This window comes from Taurulus bubalis, assembly GCF_910589615.1.
Source record: "Taurulus bubalis genome assembly, chromosome: 15".
Lineage (NCBI taxonomy): Eukaryota > Metazoa > Chordata > Actinopteri > Perciformes > Cottidae > Taurulus > Taurulus bubalis.
In genome coordinates this window covers 6,510,929-6,527,752 of record NC_136603.1, presented here as the reverse complement: position 1 = coordinate 6,527,752, position 16,824 = coordinate 6,510,929, and the positions used below count along the sequence as shown (strand labels likewise).

At 41.8% G+C, this 16,824-nt stretch overlaps 1 protein-coding gene across 1 annotated transcript in view; it reads right to left on the bottom strand.

The window, feature by feature from the left end:
• Positions 1-16,341, bottom strand: part of epb41l5 (erythrocyte membrane protein band 4.1 like 5) — a gene marked incomplete at its 5' end in the record, with an annotated part of 28,699 nt that extends 12,358 nt beyond the window's left edge. Inside the window, 15 exons of the mRNA XM_079230475.1 lie at positions 882-1,000; positions 1,183-1,228; positions 2,181-2,199; positions 2,356-2,462; positions 3,534-3,703; positions 5,015-5,084; positions 5,193-5,281; positions 5,455-5,542; positions 5,802-5,922; positions 8,083-8,135; positions 8,587-8,631; positions 9,058-9,136; positions 9,429-9,471; positions 10,656-10,760; positions 16,162-16,341. Of these exons, the coding sequence (XP_079086601.1) occupies positions 882-1,000; positions 1,183-1,228; positions 2,181-2,199; positions 2,356-2,462; positions 3,534-3,703; positions 5,015-5,084; positions 5,193-5,281; positions 5,455-5,542; positions 5,802-5,922; positions 8,083-8,135; positions 8,587-8,631; positions 9,058-9,136; positions 9,429-9,471; positions 10,656-10,760; positions 16,162-16,341 (1,334 nt within the window). The remainder of the gene's footprint in view (positions 1-881; positions 1,001-1,182; positions 1,229-2,180; positions 2,200-2,355; positions 2,463-3,533; positions 3,704-5,014; positions 5,085-5,192; positions 5,282-5,454; positions 5,543-5,801; positions 5,923-8,082; positions 8,136-8,586; positions 8,632-9,057; positions 9,137-9,428; positions 9,472-10,655; positions 10,761-16,161) is intronic.
• Between the last annotated feature and the right edge of the window lie 483 nt (positions 16,342-16,824).

The window sequence follows — 16,824 nt, the reverse complement described above, 5'->3', positions numbered from 1 at the left end:
TTTGAGCGTACCTACCTGGCCTCCAGACAAGACCAATTTGTCCTCAGTACATTTTAATACTGGAACACACAGGGGAACAATGCAGGTTTATAACAGAGCAGGGAGCATACATATTTGCATGTACATTTGCTTGTTCCTTCATTGATTCATACTCGCACACAAAAAAGCTTCACTCAACTGCATTCGGAAATACCAGATTTATCCAAGACAAAAAACAGAACTGCAATATATTCTTATTGATGCCGTTCAGAGGCAACAACTCTGACTGAAGAATGAGAACTGAAGAAGCAATGAAATATAAAACTACCAGTAAACAATACAAAAGGTATTGAGAAGAGGTCAGCTGAGCACTAGAACAGTTTATGTGTATCACATTTAAAAAGGCAGGAGAAATCCTTCCAGGAGGAGGTCTACTTCTTCATCTAGTCACTTTCTACTTCCTGTCTCTGTTGACTACTCACTCTGCTACTTTTCTAACGGCAGTCCACCTTCCTGGAGCTTGAAATAGAACAGCCAGGCACAAAACTACTCTTTTCTTTTTCTCCCACCTTCTTTCCTGCCGTACGTGGTCACAGCGAGACAGGGTCAGTGGATAAGCCACGTTAAGCCACTCTCGTGGCATTAGACACACCTAGCTATCCACCCTCTTCTTTCAGCACCCATCAGGGTCAAACATTCCTAACCTGGTCTTTTTCCCCTTAGCGTCAGGTGAGCACTGTCGTAAGCTGCCAGGGGCTTGACAAATTCATTTTGATTTAACTTAAAAGCATGCATCCAAATCCTTGAGACACCCAGTCTCTAAAATGCTTATTCACGTATTTCAACAAATAAGGTGAGCTGAAAATGAAATAAATGGGAAAACTCTGAAGTCGGGTACCAACCTCCTCTTTTCTCCTCCAGGACTCCTGGGTAGAGCTTCGATTTCCATCGGTGCACAGGCAGAAGCAGCTACCGGGCTGACCACGGGCACAGCGGACCAGGCACTCCTACTGGGAGACGCCTGAGGCCGGAAAGAAAGAGAGAATACACAGAGAAAGATGAGATGGAAGGTATTGAGAATGTTAAGAAAAGAAAGAAGGACAGCTGCAATCTCTCTATAATTAAAACATTGTAATATTCTAAGCTGTTTTATGTCTAGTAATGTCAATGTACTTTACTGCACACAGCAGTCCTGCTCCTCACCTTGTTGACTCTGCTGGAGCTGACTCCGTTGCCTGAGGAAAGAAGGCTGAGCAAAGAAAGAAATTGAACAAATTATCCCCCAAAAAGTAAAAAAAAACAATAGCAAACACCTTTAACTAAACTGGTTTTCCGTGTCGCCTGAACACTTGAGAACACTAAAGAAACAAACATGGGGCTCTTAAAGTCTCCCATAATGCTGTTCCACCACACCACGGGTGTCAAATTACATAAAGAAGTCTCCCGACTGACGTTTGAACCACATTCTGGGGCAATGGAGTTGTACCATTTCGTCAAACTTATGACATCATCTTTTCCGCTAAATTCTTTTCAAAGTCTGGTTCAAGTCTGCCAGGTTATCCATGAGCCAATTCGCAAATACCCATATTTATATAAAAAGGCGGTAATGCTACGTATTTTCAACACAGCTTTTTAAATATTGCAAATACTTTGTTGCCTCAAAAAGGGCCTGAACTGTCACAGTCTAGGACTGTCCAATGAGGAGAGATAAAAAAAAAGTCACAGGAACATTAATCGTCACAATGCTTTGAGTCAACTGGTCCCATGACAGATTAAAACTGCCACTGACATCACGTATTTAGCACACACAGACACACACACACACTCACACACAGACCTACAACAAAAGGCTACTTCTGCAACGAGATTACGAGTCAAGGCTTATGGTGGAACTGAGCGAATAAAGAGTGTGTGAGTCACAGCACTGTAAGCAACGGTACTTAATAAGTGTATGTGACATAAAACTAATCAATGTCCAGTGCAATACTTTCCATTGTTGTTATTTATCAAACAGGATCACACAGCAAGGGTACGACAATTGGGAAACAATATAACTTCCACACAAATCAGCTGATGTGAATGTGATCGCCCTAAAATGAAACTGTAGATAAAAGTAACCGAATCAGGCAATGCGATGTGATTAACATGGTTTAAATATCTATATTTTAAATAAATATATATACATATATTAGTGTACTCACTCCTGGGGATGGAACTGTCCTGTAAAAACACAACGAACAGACAGCAAGTGTTAAGTTCAGATAGATATAAGCGTCTGTGCATGTTTACATCATGTATTTTAAGTTGTGATATTGATTGTTATGTATTCAGGCAGTATATACACATATGCTGTGCGACTGTGAGAGTCGTCCTCACCTCTGTTCTGCATGGTTCTTCTGGAGTAACGTCGACTGGGCCTTCTCTCGAAGGAGGCTGACCGCCTGGCTTTATTGGCCTTGGTCGTCTGATACTCCGTCTTCCCACTGGCCACAAAAACACAAATTTAAACACATGCAAGGACTTTCATTTGTTCCAAGATGGATCAAAGCAAACCACGACATACAAAAGGAGCATTCCTCAATGATTCTTGGGTAAATAAATTGTCCCCCGCCCAAAAAAAAAAAAAAAAAAGGAAAGTCACTGCGGTGACCCCTGCTGAACTCTGGACTCATTCAAGCGAAAACCTATCAACAACAAACCCTGTAACCTCTGTGTAAAACCAACAATACTGCCAATGCTTATCCAACTGGGTAATGTTTAAACACACACAGAAGGGAGCTAGCTGGCCACTGCGGCATGCAGACATTGAGTGCCTGTCTTGTGCCACTAAAGTATCTGCATGTACTCACGTGTACAGAGAATGATACTGCGCACCAAACTAGGACCATCTCTGCTGGTATGTTCCAACAGATCGCACAGAAACAAAACACACAGCTCTCTAAATGTGTCATCAGCAGCCCCCTCCCCCAAAGTCTTCTTGTTGAGCAAGCCCAGCTGCAATGGTTCCCAACACTTATCTCAACTTTCTCTCTCAGATAGAAGTCCCTCACTGGAGGACTTGTAAATGTCGAAATAAAGCAACCGACGGTTGGACCTTTTACACCACCTGGTACACAAGTTACTAGAATGGCTTGTAAAATACTTGCCTGTGCAAAGTTGTTCTTGATTCAATTTATAAAACGACTTCAGACAACAGTCGGTGTCACCAGCGATGATTTTGGTGGGTTATTATAAAGGGATACTTGAAGAATCATTGAGTTAATGTTTTTATATTTGTACTTAATCAAGATAAAAATGAAGAGATTTGATTTTACATTGACATCAGTTTTTTTCTTCGGTTGATCAGTGGAATAAAATACCAGAGGAATTAATTGGGATTTAATGTAGTTTAACAGTAGAAAAAAAAAATAATAATAATAATAATAATAATAATAATTAGTGAAAAATCTGTGTTGTTACTTTAGAATTTATTTAGTGAATTTTAAGATCTTTAAGCCCCTCAGCCAAGAAAAAAAGTGTCTCATTCATCCTGAACCAGCACATTGGTCCGTTACCTGTATCTGAAGCGTGATCCCATGCGTATGAATCCAGAGCTCGCAGAGTTCTTCTGTACCGGCCCTCTCAGCCTAAAGAAAGCATGGTGTTCCACGGCACACTTCCACAGGTGCTTACAGGCCTTGGGGTGGTCCATCCTGAAGACAAAGGTGTGCTCCTGTTCTTTGCCCTGGGGAGGATTGGTGTAGCGTTAGATTTGGGGGAGAGGTCAAGTTCCCTTTCTGGTGACATACAGCATTTACTTTGCATAACGACCCTGTAACTATGGCACAGTGTTAGTCACCCATCAGTGATCATCTGAAACTCCTGCAGTCCTAACAGAGATTGGTTACACTACAGTGCACCAACAAACCAACATATAAATAGTCTAATGCAGGTCTGAACCAGCTGGTAAAACCACCACAAAACAAACTTCAACATTATTCTCACTTGTAACAAGCAGATTTTTCTGTGGCTAGTGAAAGAGAGCAAAAATAACTGACAACTTACAAGTGTACCTAAACGCAATCCAGGTCTGAAAAGTGCAGACAATGAGGAAGTGCCTGAGACCGAAGCGCTCACAAGCTAAAAAAAATAAACTGTGCAATCTTAAGAGTGATTTTCCAACTAGCCACCTGTTTTACAAAATGTTGAAACAATGGGATGCGACTGTTTCGCTTCATGGGTCTATTGATACAGAGGGCCGCCGCAATTTACTCTCAAAATATGTGCAACAATGTTCAATGCAAGCGACAAACAAGCATCCTGATAGAAAGTTGCGAATTGTAGTACATACAGTAAATGCCTGTGGGGAAAAGACTAGCATGCAGCATATAACCATTTAGGACAGAGCTTTGCGCGTGTGTGTGTGTGTGTGTGTGTGTAGGAGTTGGAGAATGGTGCATACCAGAAATACCAGAGGGGGCAGGCTTCTTTATTAACCTCACTCACAAACCTCCAGGATGGACATAAACAGACTCTCCTTCTCTCTTGTACACACTAGCCTCTGGGTAGAACAATGCTAAGCCTTGTTTCATTTCGACTTGGAACCAGCCTCTTTTGGGGCTCAGGCACTGCTTCGAACAAAAGCTTCAGGAGCAATATCCATTGTTTGAACATTTCTTTATTTTGAGACAAATATATCTTGTATGGTTTGTAAATAGTTTTGTCTTTGTTCTGTCAGAAAATGGCAGTGTGGTTATTACTTATATATTAACATATCCTTCACAAGTGCACGCCTGCACGAAGTGCTTATGATATCACCCATAACTATCTGCAATACACTTAGGTGTGGTATTATTCTGTATGCCCCTGCTTGCAACAGGAGTATCTTGTAAGTGTGGCGAATGGAGCACATTCTTCATAGTCAGAGTATTGAGATTGAGTCGTTGATGAACTGTTATCAAGAGCGACTCTGGGAGACTGAATGCATGTTGAGCATTTTCAACATTCCACTGCATGACAAGTATCGGAGTGTGTGTGTGTGTGCGCTCATGTTCACCTGGTCATCGTCCTCCACAACCACAAGCGTCAGTTTGCTCTTCTTAAAATCCAGACACGTGATCTTGGGCCTACAACACACATCCAACAAAAACAGTTTCAAATACTGAAAACTCAAAGTTGTTTCTCTAAAGCGTTGAAGTAAATATTTCAGTAAATTGTGACATAACCAAACATACCAGAAGAAGAGCCCTATCTTGGTTTCTCCTTCAAACACCAGAACTCCAGTGGGCGTCAACCCCAGACTGTACTCATTCCCATCTCTTGCCTGTATGACAGATATGGGGAAAAAGAAAGAAAAAAGAGACACCAAAAGAGATAAGAATATGAACCTTTCACATATCCATATGCACATTCTTACAACTTTCCCATAATCATGAAGGACACTTCTGATTCAGGGTACACAGCACATGCTTGTGAGAAAGAGTGTGTGTCCGTTACCTGGACCATATGCATGTCCACCCCATACATTTCTAGCCACTTGGCTTTATTCAGGTAGTTAATTTCAGCTTGGGCTGGCATCTGACCTCTGAATAAAAAGAGGGAAGAAAGGGAGGCGGTGAAACAAAAACAGAAAGAAATGTCTGCATGTTCAAAAGCATAACTGCAGCTCCAACACAAAGGGAAGAAACAGAAGGCCGGGAACCGATCTAAACATAACTCACCCAGTATACAGACTCAAGTACATCCTTTTACTATTATTATGAGACACCTGCTCTCTCCTTATTGATCATCAGCTTAACTTACTGTCTATACGTGCAGTATATTAGTTATAGTGGATTTCTTACCGGCACTCCTTCCATTTGTTGTACACCTCCACTTCCACAGCCTCCGTCTGGTTGGGGATGAAGCGAAATTCTGACACCAGTTCCCGATTATGTTCCAATGGGTCACAATCACCCAGCTCAGCTGAAAACACACAGGCACACGTATCCGTTCACACTGTGAGCAACATCGCTTCACAGGATGGATTACATTGAGGCGCTCTGTACAGATGTTTCTAATACAAACTGGTAAGTCAGTGGACAATAAACTGAAGACTAACAGTCTTGAAATAATACTTTTGTGTTCTCAACCCCCAGCAAGAGGACCCCAAGGGAGTGTGTCCAATACTGTGGCAGTAGGAAATCCTAATGCACGAAATAACCAACAAACCCTCCCTCAATGTCATCACACACACAAAAATGACTGATGGGCACCTGGTCTCTTTCTGGACAGGAGGCCATAGATTTTATCGGTGAAAAAAGGGAGACAAACAAAATGGACTGAGGAAACAAAAAACAAACCCTCCCAAGATAAAAATGAGAACAGTGTGTTGAAGGAGAAATAGGATAGAGACTGAAAAGCCTTGGTTGTGATTGCATTTTGCAGTGTTTGTAAGTAGCCTTCATTGTTTAGCTCGTCCAGCTGTGAGGATAGCCTCAGGAAAAGATTATTTTACTCTATTCCAACCCCATCAATTGTCAGTGGACCAAAACATAATTTTGAATAAGGGAAAAAGAAGGGAGGAAGCTCAAGCGGAGGAAAGAGAGAAGTCAGAAAGGGTGCTGGATTAGGGGGCCTCTGGAGAGGATGGAGCACTAATGAGCTGGCATTTACCCCACAGTGACTGTGTGTGTGTGTGTGTGTGTGTGTGTGTGTGTGTGTGTGTTCAAGAGTTGGTGCACGCAATCCCATTCAATAAACGTCTAATGATTCATACTTTGTTCCTCTGAAGCAGCACTCTTTCCATTGCTCTTGGAGTTAAATGCTGCATTTCTAACTTTTAGAAACAGTATTAATGAGTAGTTTAAAAGTTATGGGCTCTTTACAAGTCAACATTTAGTAGAAGACCAGTCACTTTCTGCAGCATTAGTGCATTATTAAATGTACTGTGTGTAGTGATGGGAAATTGCCTGAAATGGACACCAAGCCGGCCTATTTTAAACTTTAACTGAAGGTTTGATGAGCAAATTTAGGCAGGAAACAGGAGATAATATTCCTGCTGCACGTTCACTTTAGACTGACAATACTACTGAATTAATAGAGGTGAGAGGTACGATAGCAGAAGAAATGCCTTTAGAACATTTGGTTTTCTAGCCAGAGGTCAGATAAAACAATAAAAAAAAAAAAAAATTGCCCCCGAGTTCAGAATAATTAAAATATTTGTCCTTAAATAAATGGCGAGATTCACCAAAAAATACCTGAAACCAAATACGTGTCCAGTGTAGAGCGTTGGAAGTTACACTGAGCCGTTATGACCAAAACATGTAATCACGAGTCACGTAACCAATTATCTGTTCATTTTCTTGTCTAGGTTGAAGTGGCAAGAGGCAGGAAGAGAAACCCAAATAAATCTTTCCCCAATAACATCCTTCAGCTTAATGCAGAGGAGCAACGGCTCAATCCTCTCAGTTTTCCCGCCTCACGTAGTACGGGAACATCACGTCTCAGCTTCATGCGTCTGCAATCTCATTCTCTCCGCCGCTACCCAAAGCTACGCCACTCCCTGTTTTCGCAGTCTTATTGTAGTGGCCGGCTTTATCTGGCTTCAGAGCCCACGGCAGCTTTGGTTCCAGGAGAGTCAGTCCAAGAGGAAGGTGATTCACAAAGACAGCCATGACGGCTTCAAACAGATCTTGGGGGAACTCTTGTGGAACAAGGACACAGGTCCACTCCAGCAGCTAGGCTTGAGAGAGCATGTGAGCACCTTATTGAGACACAGCTCAACCGACACTACTTTACGGGTCCAACCGCTTTAAAGTAACAAAAGTGTAAGGGGTTTGGAGCAATGTCTGTTGGGGACAAGTCAACGTTGTAGTCACGCATGCAAGCTATGTGGACAAACAGAAAGTCGATTTTAGGAGAGGGACTTTGTCAGTGCGGATTGCAAACATACAAGGCTTCTTGGTATGCGAGTGTACCTAAAGCTGACAGATGCTTATCTGACTCGCACTACTCTAACTGGTATGAGCACAAGCTAGATTTGTGCTGTGAACGCTACAAAACACAAAATGATGGCAGCTCTTACAAAGGTGATCCTAATTAACAATTCTCTTGGAGAGAATCCTGGATACCGGCTGTGCTTACCTTGTATCGAGAAGGCAGCCAACTCCACCACCGTGTCAAATGGACATTCTAGCCTGAAAGTACAGACACAGTAAGAGTCAGCAACATCAAGGAAGTGAAAACACTGCCGGGAGCCAAGAAAATCCCCCTCTGATCTTCACTGAGGCCTTCTGGTCTTTACCACGTCCTCTTATTAGTCAGCCAAACAATTCAAAAGCTGTTCCTTTGTGGTAAAAACTTACAGCGAGAGTATTCCCAGTCCACTTACTGACTACAGTTAATCATTACATTCTGTTCCCCAGCATGGAATCCTGTTTGCCTTTTATAGACAGAAGAAACCAATGCAGTGCATTGTCTTGGTGAACGTATTTAAAAGTTAGTTATGTGAAACAATAGGTTAAATGACAGCAATTTTAGTTAAACATCTCTTCGTCTGTCTTTCTCACTGAACATTTATTTACCATAACTTAACATTCTGTGCATAGTAACTTCATTAAGATGGATGGCACACAGGAAATGACTTACTTTCCACTGAGGACGTCTTGCTTTAACTGCAACACAAATAGGTATCTGAAAGAAAAACACAGTTAGATATGAAATCTGAATCAGTCTGGCAGTTTGAAAATGATACAGAAACAATCATCTATGCAAAACCGGCAGCATGGAAGACCAAAACGAATAACATTTCGTTTGTTAATCAAAAAAGGAGAAACAACCCCAAAAGTACTTGCTACAACGCTTTAAATAGTGACCCTGAGGAACCCTAAATTTCGTATATAAACAGACATTTTATTTTTAGCTCCCTCTCCACACTCACAAAAAGCGTCATACTTGTACAGCAATCTGTTCCAGCAGAAGACATAACACAGACTTTCTTTGAGGCATACGAGATAAACGGCTTTACAAAATAAACAACCTCAAATGATCCATTTCCCCTAAAATGCGAGTTCAAAAGAAAGCAAGAAATGGAGTTAACATATTTGTGTCTGGACTCACCTGGTGAGCTCCTCGTGCAGGTTGTTCGGTTCTGAAGAGTAAAACTTAACTCTCAGGTGAAGGCAGTATGGTGGGCCGACTAAAAGACAGATCACATTGACAGCCGAGTAAATATTATGGCGGTAAACATCACATATCACATATGTGATAACAAAAATACCAGGGTGACATTTTGTTTTAATAAACCGTCTCACAGACCAGATGCACCACATTCATTAACACTCACACAGACCGTGTTTTGTTTAAAAAGGGATTGAGCTAAACACACTAACGTCTAATAATACAGAAGTGTGAACAGAGCGTTTGTTTTCATTGTACGTTTTGATGTACATAGAACCAGTAAGTATGCATGTCTGTGGAGGTATACTTACTTTTCACTTGTTTTTTGATACTTTTTGTGACATCAAGCCAGTGCTGAAACAAGGAGGTGATACACCATTATACTTTGATCTCACTAATATAATACACCATTATACTTGCCTTTATTCAGTTTACAAACATTAAATATTTATAAACACAACTGAATGAATGAACAAAAGCTTAAGTGGTGAGTCACATTCATGAAAAGTTGAATTCTGGGAGGTCTTTTGGCAAATTACAACACAGACAAAATCTCACACACACACACACACACACACACACACACACACACACACACACACACACACACAGGTGAATTGCATTACCTGGCCCTCAACTCCATCACAACGAAATGCTCGACCCCAACACTCCCTCCAACCTAAACCTAATTCTAACCCGAACCCTAAACCACGCCTGAACCCTCAAACCGGCCTTTGAAGGTCTGTCCCAAAGTGTTCTCACCTCCCAAAAATGTCCTCACTCCGAAGGTCTAAAACTCAAATTGGTCCTCACAAAGATAGCTGTACAAGTGCACACACACACACACACACACACACACACACACACACACACACACACACACACACTAAAGTCAGTGATCTGGGCTGTAATTTTTCTTGGAAGTTCAGGCTCTATGAGGCATGAAAAATGTCAAGGAGAGGCGGTAGTGGTGGTGTTTGTGTGTCTGCACGTAAAGAGAGATAACTGAGGGACTCGCAGCACTCGCTAGTCTCCTCTCCCCCACATTTCTTATCACCCCCCACACACCCACACACCCACACACACACACTTTTGACTACCTCCACCCCCCTCCTCGATGCCGCTTCCTTCAGTTACATCCGGCTTTCCCTCCTTCCACGGCCTTCACAGTGCATCAGTGTGAAGGAACAGGGTCACTGGCAGACCAATGACTTAAAACAGTTCGTCCCAGTCAGACCACAGCCTGACTCCCAGAGCTGACAAGAGTCCCATAACCAATCCCTTTAGCCCATTGACCAGGAAGGAGAGTCCCTGCCTACAGCCTTTCTTCAAATGGGTGAATAGTGATCTAGACTGAAATCTGAAGTCTGGCTGTGAACGGCCGCTAAGAAATGGTGAAATGTACACGTTGAGCACATGGATACGATTAGTAAATATATATTGAAACATGATTACACAAAAACAAACACATTAGGCAACCCACAGTAGGGCAAAGACGCAGAGCATAAAGAGAGAATATTGTCCATCTCCAGTCTTACCGGCACTTGTGCTGAGTCCATGAAGCGCAGCCCGAAGTAGTCTTTCTCTACGATGTCCAGATGGTACATGATCTGGTCAAACAGCTCCTCGCCTTTTGCTTTTTTCTGATCAGGGAAACACACACACACACAAATATCTGAGTGAAAGGTTATATATTTTTGATATCAAAATAGTTGCCGATTAATTTTTCCAAGCCGCTCTCCGTCCGGGACTTAAACTCCTCCAGAATCAGAAAACCGGAGTGGAACACGAAAGCAGATCCATCACATCTGGACACGTCCGGTTTTTAACTTAAAGATCAACCAAAACAACCAGATGAACAATTAAATCAAACATTTCCATGGCTGCCAGCCCAGAATAGAATATTACAGTTTTTAATACACAAATGTTGTAAATATATAAATACCATCCGTCACTGTGTTATATTTATATATATCCATACACCCATGTACCTTTATTTGTCTAGCTTTGTTGTTCCTAGCTGTTATTTCTGTGTAAGCACATCAAGGGAGATGCAAAAAAAAAAAAACGCATCAAATTCTTAGTCTGTGCACACATACTTGGCCAATAAAGGTGATTCTGCTTCAGATTTATGTGAAGAAGTTCAAAACACCAAAGATCCGTTCTTCCCTCTCTGTTGCGCCTCTGAAAAAAAATAGTTTGGAGCGGATCTTGGTTGAAATGTACACGCTTAGATTTGTGTTTCATGGATTTAAAACACAGAGATATGAGAAAATATTAAAACACGAAGTACTCATAAAAGTAAGTTTTAACACGTGTTGCCCTTTTCTGACAGGGCCGTACCAGTTACTGCCTGTGTTCTGTCTGGGACTGGGATATCTCTCCCTCACATGTGCACTCACTCACTCTCACATCCAACTTCCAAACCCCACCATGAGGCACAGCGACAGGGTTTCCATGGAAACATGGACTGAAGTGCCCCAGACGTGGAGGAGCTGAGGGAAGTGGGGTGGCTGGACACATCATGTGATCAGCTGGCTCTCTGGGCGCTTCACTGTGTCAGGAAAAGATCCGGCCATCGAAGATCAGGCTGCAGCTGAATACTTTTTTTAAATGAGTCTTGATTTTCTTTCATGAGTGTAAACATGTAAAGCTAGTTAGAGCCACAGCATCCAAAATGCATCGTTTCTTTGACCGTGTAAATATCAACATCACATCGGGTTCAAACGGTGTCCATCGGGTAAACGACTGGGGTGTAAGGAAGGGTTTTGTGCGATTGTTTAATGACGCACTAACCAACACTGCAACTCTTGCAATGGGCCAATGAGGTCAATAATATGCCTATATTATAATATGCCCGTTTTTCCAAACAAACACTGTTTCCGACATGATTGAGACCAGCTCACTGAGCTTTAATGCATGGTGATGTTCTTGGCAACGGGAATTTATTTAGCAGTTCTTTTTCCATTTGCAGCACTTGTTCCATCAGCAACTTTCAAGGAAAATTTGATAAACTATGTGCAACATTTTACCCACAGAAATCTGGAGCAATTCACACAGTATATAAACATGCCAGAACTGCACGAGGTAAGGAGAGGGGCAAGGGTGTGCTAAAGGTTTCCCTGTGTGTACAACACACACACACACACACACACACACACACACCAAGAGATCTCCTGGACAGCTCAGGGGGGCTGGCCCCATGCTAGATGGCATACCGCACCCCTACAGTACCCAGGGAGAGAGAGAGAGTACAAAGGGCTCATTGTGTGTGTGTGCATGTGTGTGTGTGCGTGTGCGTGTGCGTGTGCGTGTGCGTGTGTGTGTGTGTGTTGCACCCAAGGCCTTGTTATACTGCCTGCAGTATTGTTCGACTGTTTGCAGTCTTTCTGCCCGTGAGCATCGAGCTCTGTGTCTCAGTTACATTGAGGTATTTAGCTGATGCCCTTATCTCCTGCAATTTACAAGTCCGTTAAACCAACCAGTGTGTGTGTGTGTGTGTGTGTCTTTTTAAAATTGCCAAAACACAATGTCTAGAGTAGGTGGAGGACCCGGGCACTTTAAGAAGGAAAACCGTGTGGTTTGGAGTATTTTACACTCTTTCCTTTATAGTATTGCTGTCAACAAAATGGGAATAATGCCCCAAAAGTGTAGGTTGCGGTGTAATTGTTTACACATTACTCTGCAAAAGATTATCATCAAGTCACATGCCCATGATAAACAATGAATAAGGTAACCAAACATAGCTGCACATTCACCCAAGTGGAAGTCGTTCAACCACCGAGACAGTTTGGTTATATTTTCACACACGCACAACATTCTGTGGCTTTAAGAATGTCATTTTGTAGCATATCATTCCCAACTTGCCAATGATGGACAAACAGCAACAGAATTACTTATTGTGTGTAAAAAAAACAAAGCTTGCACGTAAACTTAACTTTGGCTATAAGCTTTAAATCTACAGCGAGAGAAAAGGAAGTTGAAGCGGTGACAGTGTGGGTGGCAGCAGAGTGGGGAAGGGGGAGAAAGAATAGACAAGGACGTAAATAAATTTAAAAAAGGGAGGAACGTGAATCATAAGGCTGTGTGGAATTATGTTTGGACATGGATGCCGCAGAACAAAGGTATCCCTAGGAGCCAACTTTGGGTGGCCTTACGCACACGCACAGAATGCCAGTTAAGCATGTAAAGGAGTCCTATTCAGTTTGGGATTGTCGCCCTCTATTTACAACCACCTGAACATCTAAAAAGAAAGAAATAAACTGCACCATTTGGCAGGGGGTCCCCCAAATTTATGCAAGCTTGAGTTGAATTGACCACTACTTATCTGGCTAAATTCTTTACTGTGGAAGTAAAGTTCTGTCAACCCAAAACAAACCATAATGAACATTAAAACATGAATCCAAGCTAAACCAAAGGGGAACTATAGTCTTTGTAACTGACAACAGAACTGTATTAAATCTCCAGATATGATCGCTCCAACCCCGCAATCCCTGGAGGCTTTTACACCATATGCTTAAGCAAAGAAAGACTCCCAGCAATAGACATTAATGTGCCAAGGTTAACTTTTTCTCAGAGTCTGGTGAACTAAATGATAAGCATGGCTGAAACACTGATAGTGGGACACTGACATTTTCTTTTCTTTTTGGCAGATCTGCTCACCTTCCCTTTCTACTGTCAGAGGACTTCCTCTAAGATCAGCTCCTCATCGCACCCTGAGCATTTAGGAAGAGTTCAGACAACAACAACTCAAAACCATCAATGCCCCCAAGGGTGGTCTACACAAATTACTTTGAACCATTGGTCTAGCTGACATTTCCCCCAGCTGAGTTCTGCTGCAGGGAAGAAAGTTGATTTTCATTTGGATCTTCTAAATGAATCAAAACGTCCTCCATTCTTAGCACACAACTTTGCTGTTATTTTTCTGTACTGCTTCTCACAGCTGTGGCAGATTCTCCCTTAAAACCTCAGTAGAGCCAAAAACATTGAGCGTTTCAAAGTTGTTAATGGTGATGCAACAAAGTGAAGCCTCCAGTTCCAGTAGGCACTACAGTATGTAAACACATGCAGGCTCTAGTGTAATGAAGGGCAACACCACTGGCACAACAGAGAGCAAACACCTTTGATTAAAGTTGTTAGGGGGAAAGAGATATATCATCATAACTAAATGAGGAATGTTGTCTAAAACACATGTGGATTGAATCTGTCGTCTTGTTTTCTTTCTAAATATTCTCTTTATCATCTTTAACTAAAAAGTCATCACTTTTTGATATCTTCTCTTCAACGGTAGTTTTTCCCTGATTGTGTTGAAATGCGGTTGGCAATGTTGTCGTTAGTGGAATGCAAACGTAGAAGGAAAACAGTTAACTGGGTTTTTCCTCAATGTCCTATCACTTAGAGATAGACTGATTATAAGACTGAAGGGTCTGCAGAGGCTACCTATACCTGGGGGATGGTACGCACACAGAAAGCTCATTTTAAAAACCTAAACACAACTTAAGGCCAGGACTCTGCTGGAATGCATTCAGATATCCAATCAAATTTGAAAAAAACTCCCTTCAGGCACACACAGAAAAAATGCCTGAGAGTTTTAAAAAAAAAAAAGCATGAAAGCACACTTTCTAGTTCAAAATCAATTAACCCCATCAATGAAACAGGAAAACTCACAACAAACCACTAACACTGGTGAAATAGCTTTATACACAATTCAAGTAATTATTCCTGTGCAAAAACAAGAGATGTACCGAGAGAGAGAGAGAGAGAGAGAGAGAGAGAGAGAGAGAGAGAGAGAGAGAGAGAGAATACTTAATATGAAAGACTTAATGATCTGGCAGCTCTTATACTATGACACACTCAAAAATGTGTGACTTCACTTGTGAGACGTGCTAAATAAAATACGTTCATGCATTCTTGCCCAATAAGCTGGTAAGGAATGCTCGAATCCTGGTTGATCCTGGTTTCATTTACCGCTACCAAGTAACGACCTATATGTAGAGAATAATCTCTACACGCATTAGTGGACAGCGTTTGGATTTTAACTAATAAGACAGATATAGTAATAATAATAATAATAATAATAATAATAATGATGATGAGACTTCTTCCTTGTAATTTACGCCAAAATATCAAGATAAGATTGATACGGGAAAGTTAGATACCAGACTGGCCTCTCAGGAATGCTGCAGACTCAACACATGGAACACCAGTGGAAACACAAAGTAGCAAAACTTTGTGAGTCAAGCAAAAATAACGATCACATGAGGGGAAAAACATCCATATAACCATGCTCTAGGTTCTTACAGATGGCTTTTTTTTTTTTTTTTTAAACCAGCCGAAGCCTGATGTTTGTTTAGGAAATGTCGAAACGAAAAAAACAAATCAACATAAACACGAGAAGGAAGAAAAGGAGTGAAAAATAGAAGAAAGACCAAAGAGAGCGGAAGAAATGGGGCGAGTGAAGTTCTGCTGTGTGTCCACTTGGTGATGAGCCTTACATGTCATGTGATGTGGTCATGTGATCAACTTTGTTCTCCAGATGGGATAATGGAATTACAGGTGATCAGCAACAGTAACACACACCCACCCACACTTGAAGCCCATTTGACATCAATAACAAAACACAGTCTACGGCTGTACATGTTTCTTCAAGAATCCTGTAAAAGTGTAGAATAAGACTTGCTACCCAGTTAAACATGTGCAAAAGAGAGGAAAAAAGCGTAACAGAGAGTGGTTGGCCATTAAAACCAAAACGTATGTTTCCTCTCTGTAGACCGCTGATGTCTGGCCAAAGACATACCCTGACAGATATTGCCTCGACTAGTTTAAAACTGTATTTATACTAAATATTCTTATGCAGCCACAAAAAGCTCCTCCGGGTTTCTCATGCGCTGAAACTCTCAAGTAAAACGATATTTAAAACGTCCTTCCAAATGTTGTGACACACTGCTGCAAGCATCTGGGTGATGACAACCGGTAACATCCACACTGTGGCATAATGAAGGCGCAACAACCCGAAAAGGCTCAAACTCGAGCAACCCTCCTCACCGGCAGGTCGACGCTGACGTCCGTCCCGTCCAGTAAGGACACGCGGCAGGTGATGACAGACTTTGAGTCCCCGGCTGCAGGGATGTGCGTCGTGGCACGCTGGGCCTCCCGTAAGCGAGTTTTCTCTGCGTGTTTCCGGATGGAACGTCGGCCCAGCGTCCTGCGCAGGAAACTCAGCATGATGGGATGGAGGGAGGGAGGGTTACACTGCCACACCTATAGGAGAAGAGAGAAGGTATTAAATACACACACACAGTTAAGTTTGTGTACTGTGCAGGCCTGCAGAACTGTTACATATTTAAAAAAAAAGTGAAACATACAAGTATGCAGGTTGCACAACAGTTGTTTACTATGACCACAAACACGTGAGTTTTGTTTTTTGGTTGTAATGTCAGCTGGCAGCTAGTTAGTTTTCCATCATGGATACCTGCAAACTAACAGGTGTGCCCATTAGTTTTTATTATCATATAGCTAGTTAACTATCCATTATTCTGGGGCCAGACGAGGAAACTAGCCAGCAGTATTTGGCCTTAATAAATGTTATATTAACTGAGTAGTTTGCCTGGCTACGACTTGTATATGTCAACTGATTACAGGTTACAAACACCAACGTAGAGGATGACTAACCAAGATGGCTTGAATATATTTTAATATTATTTTGAA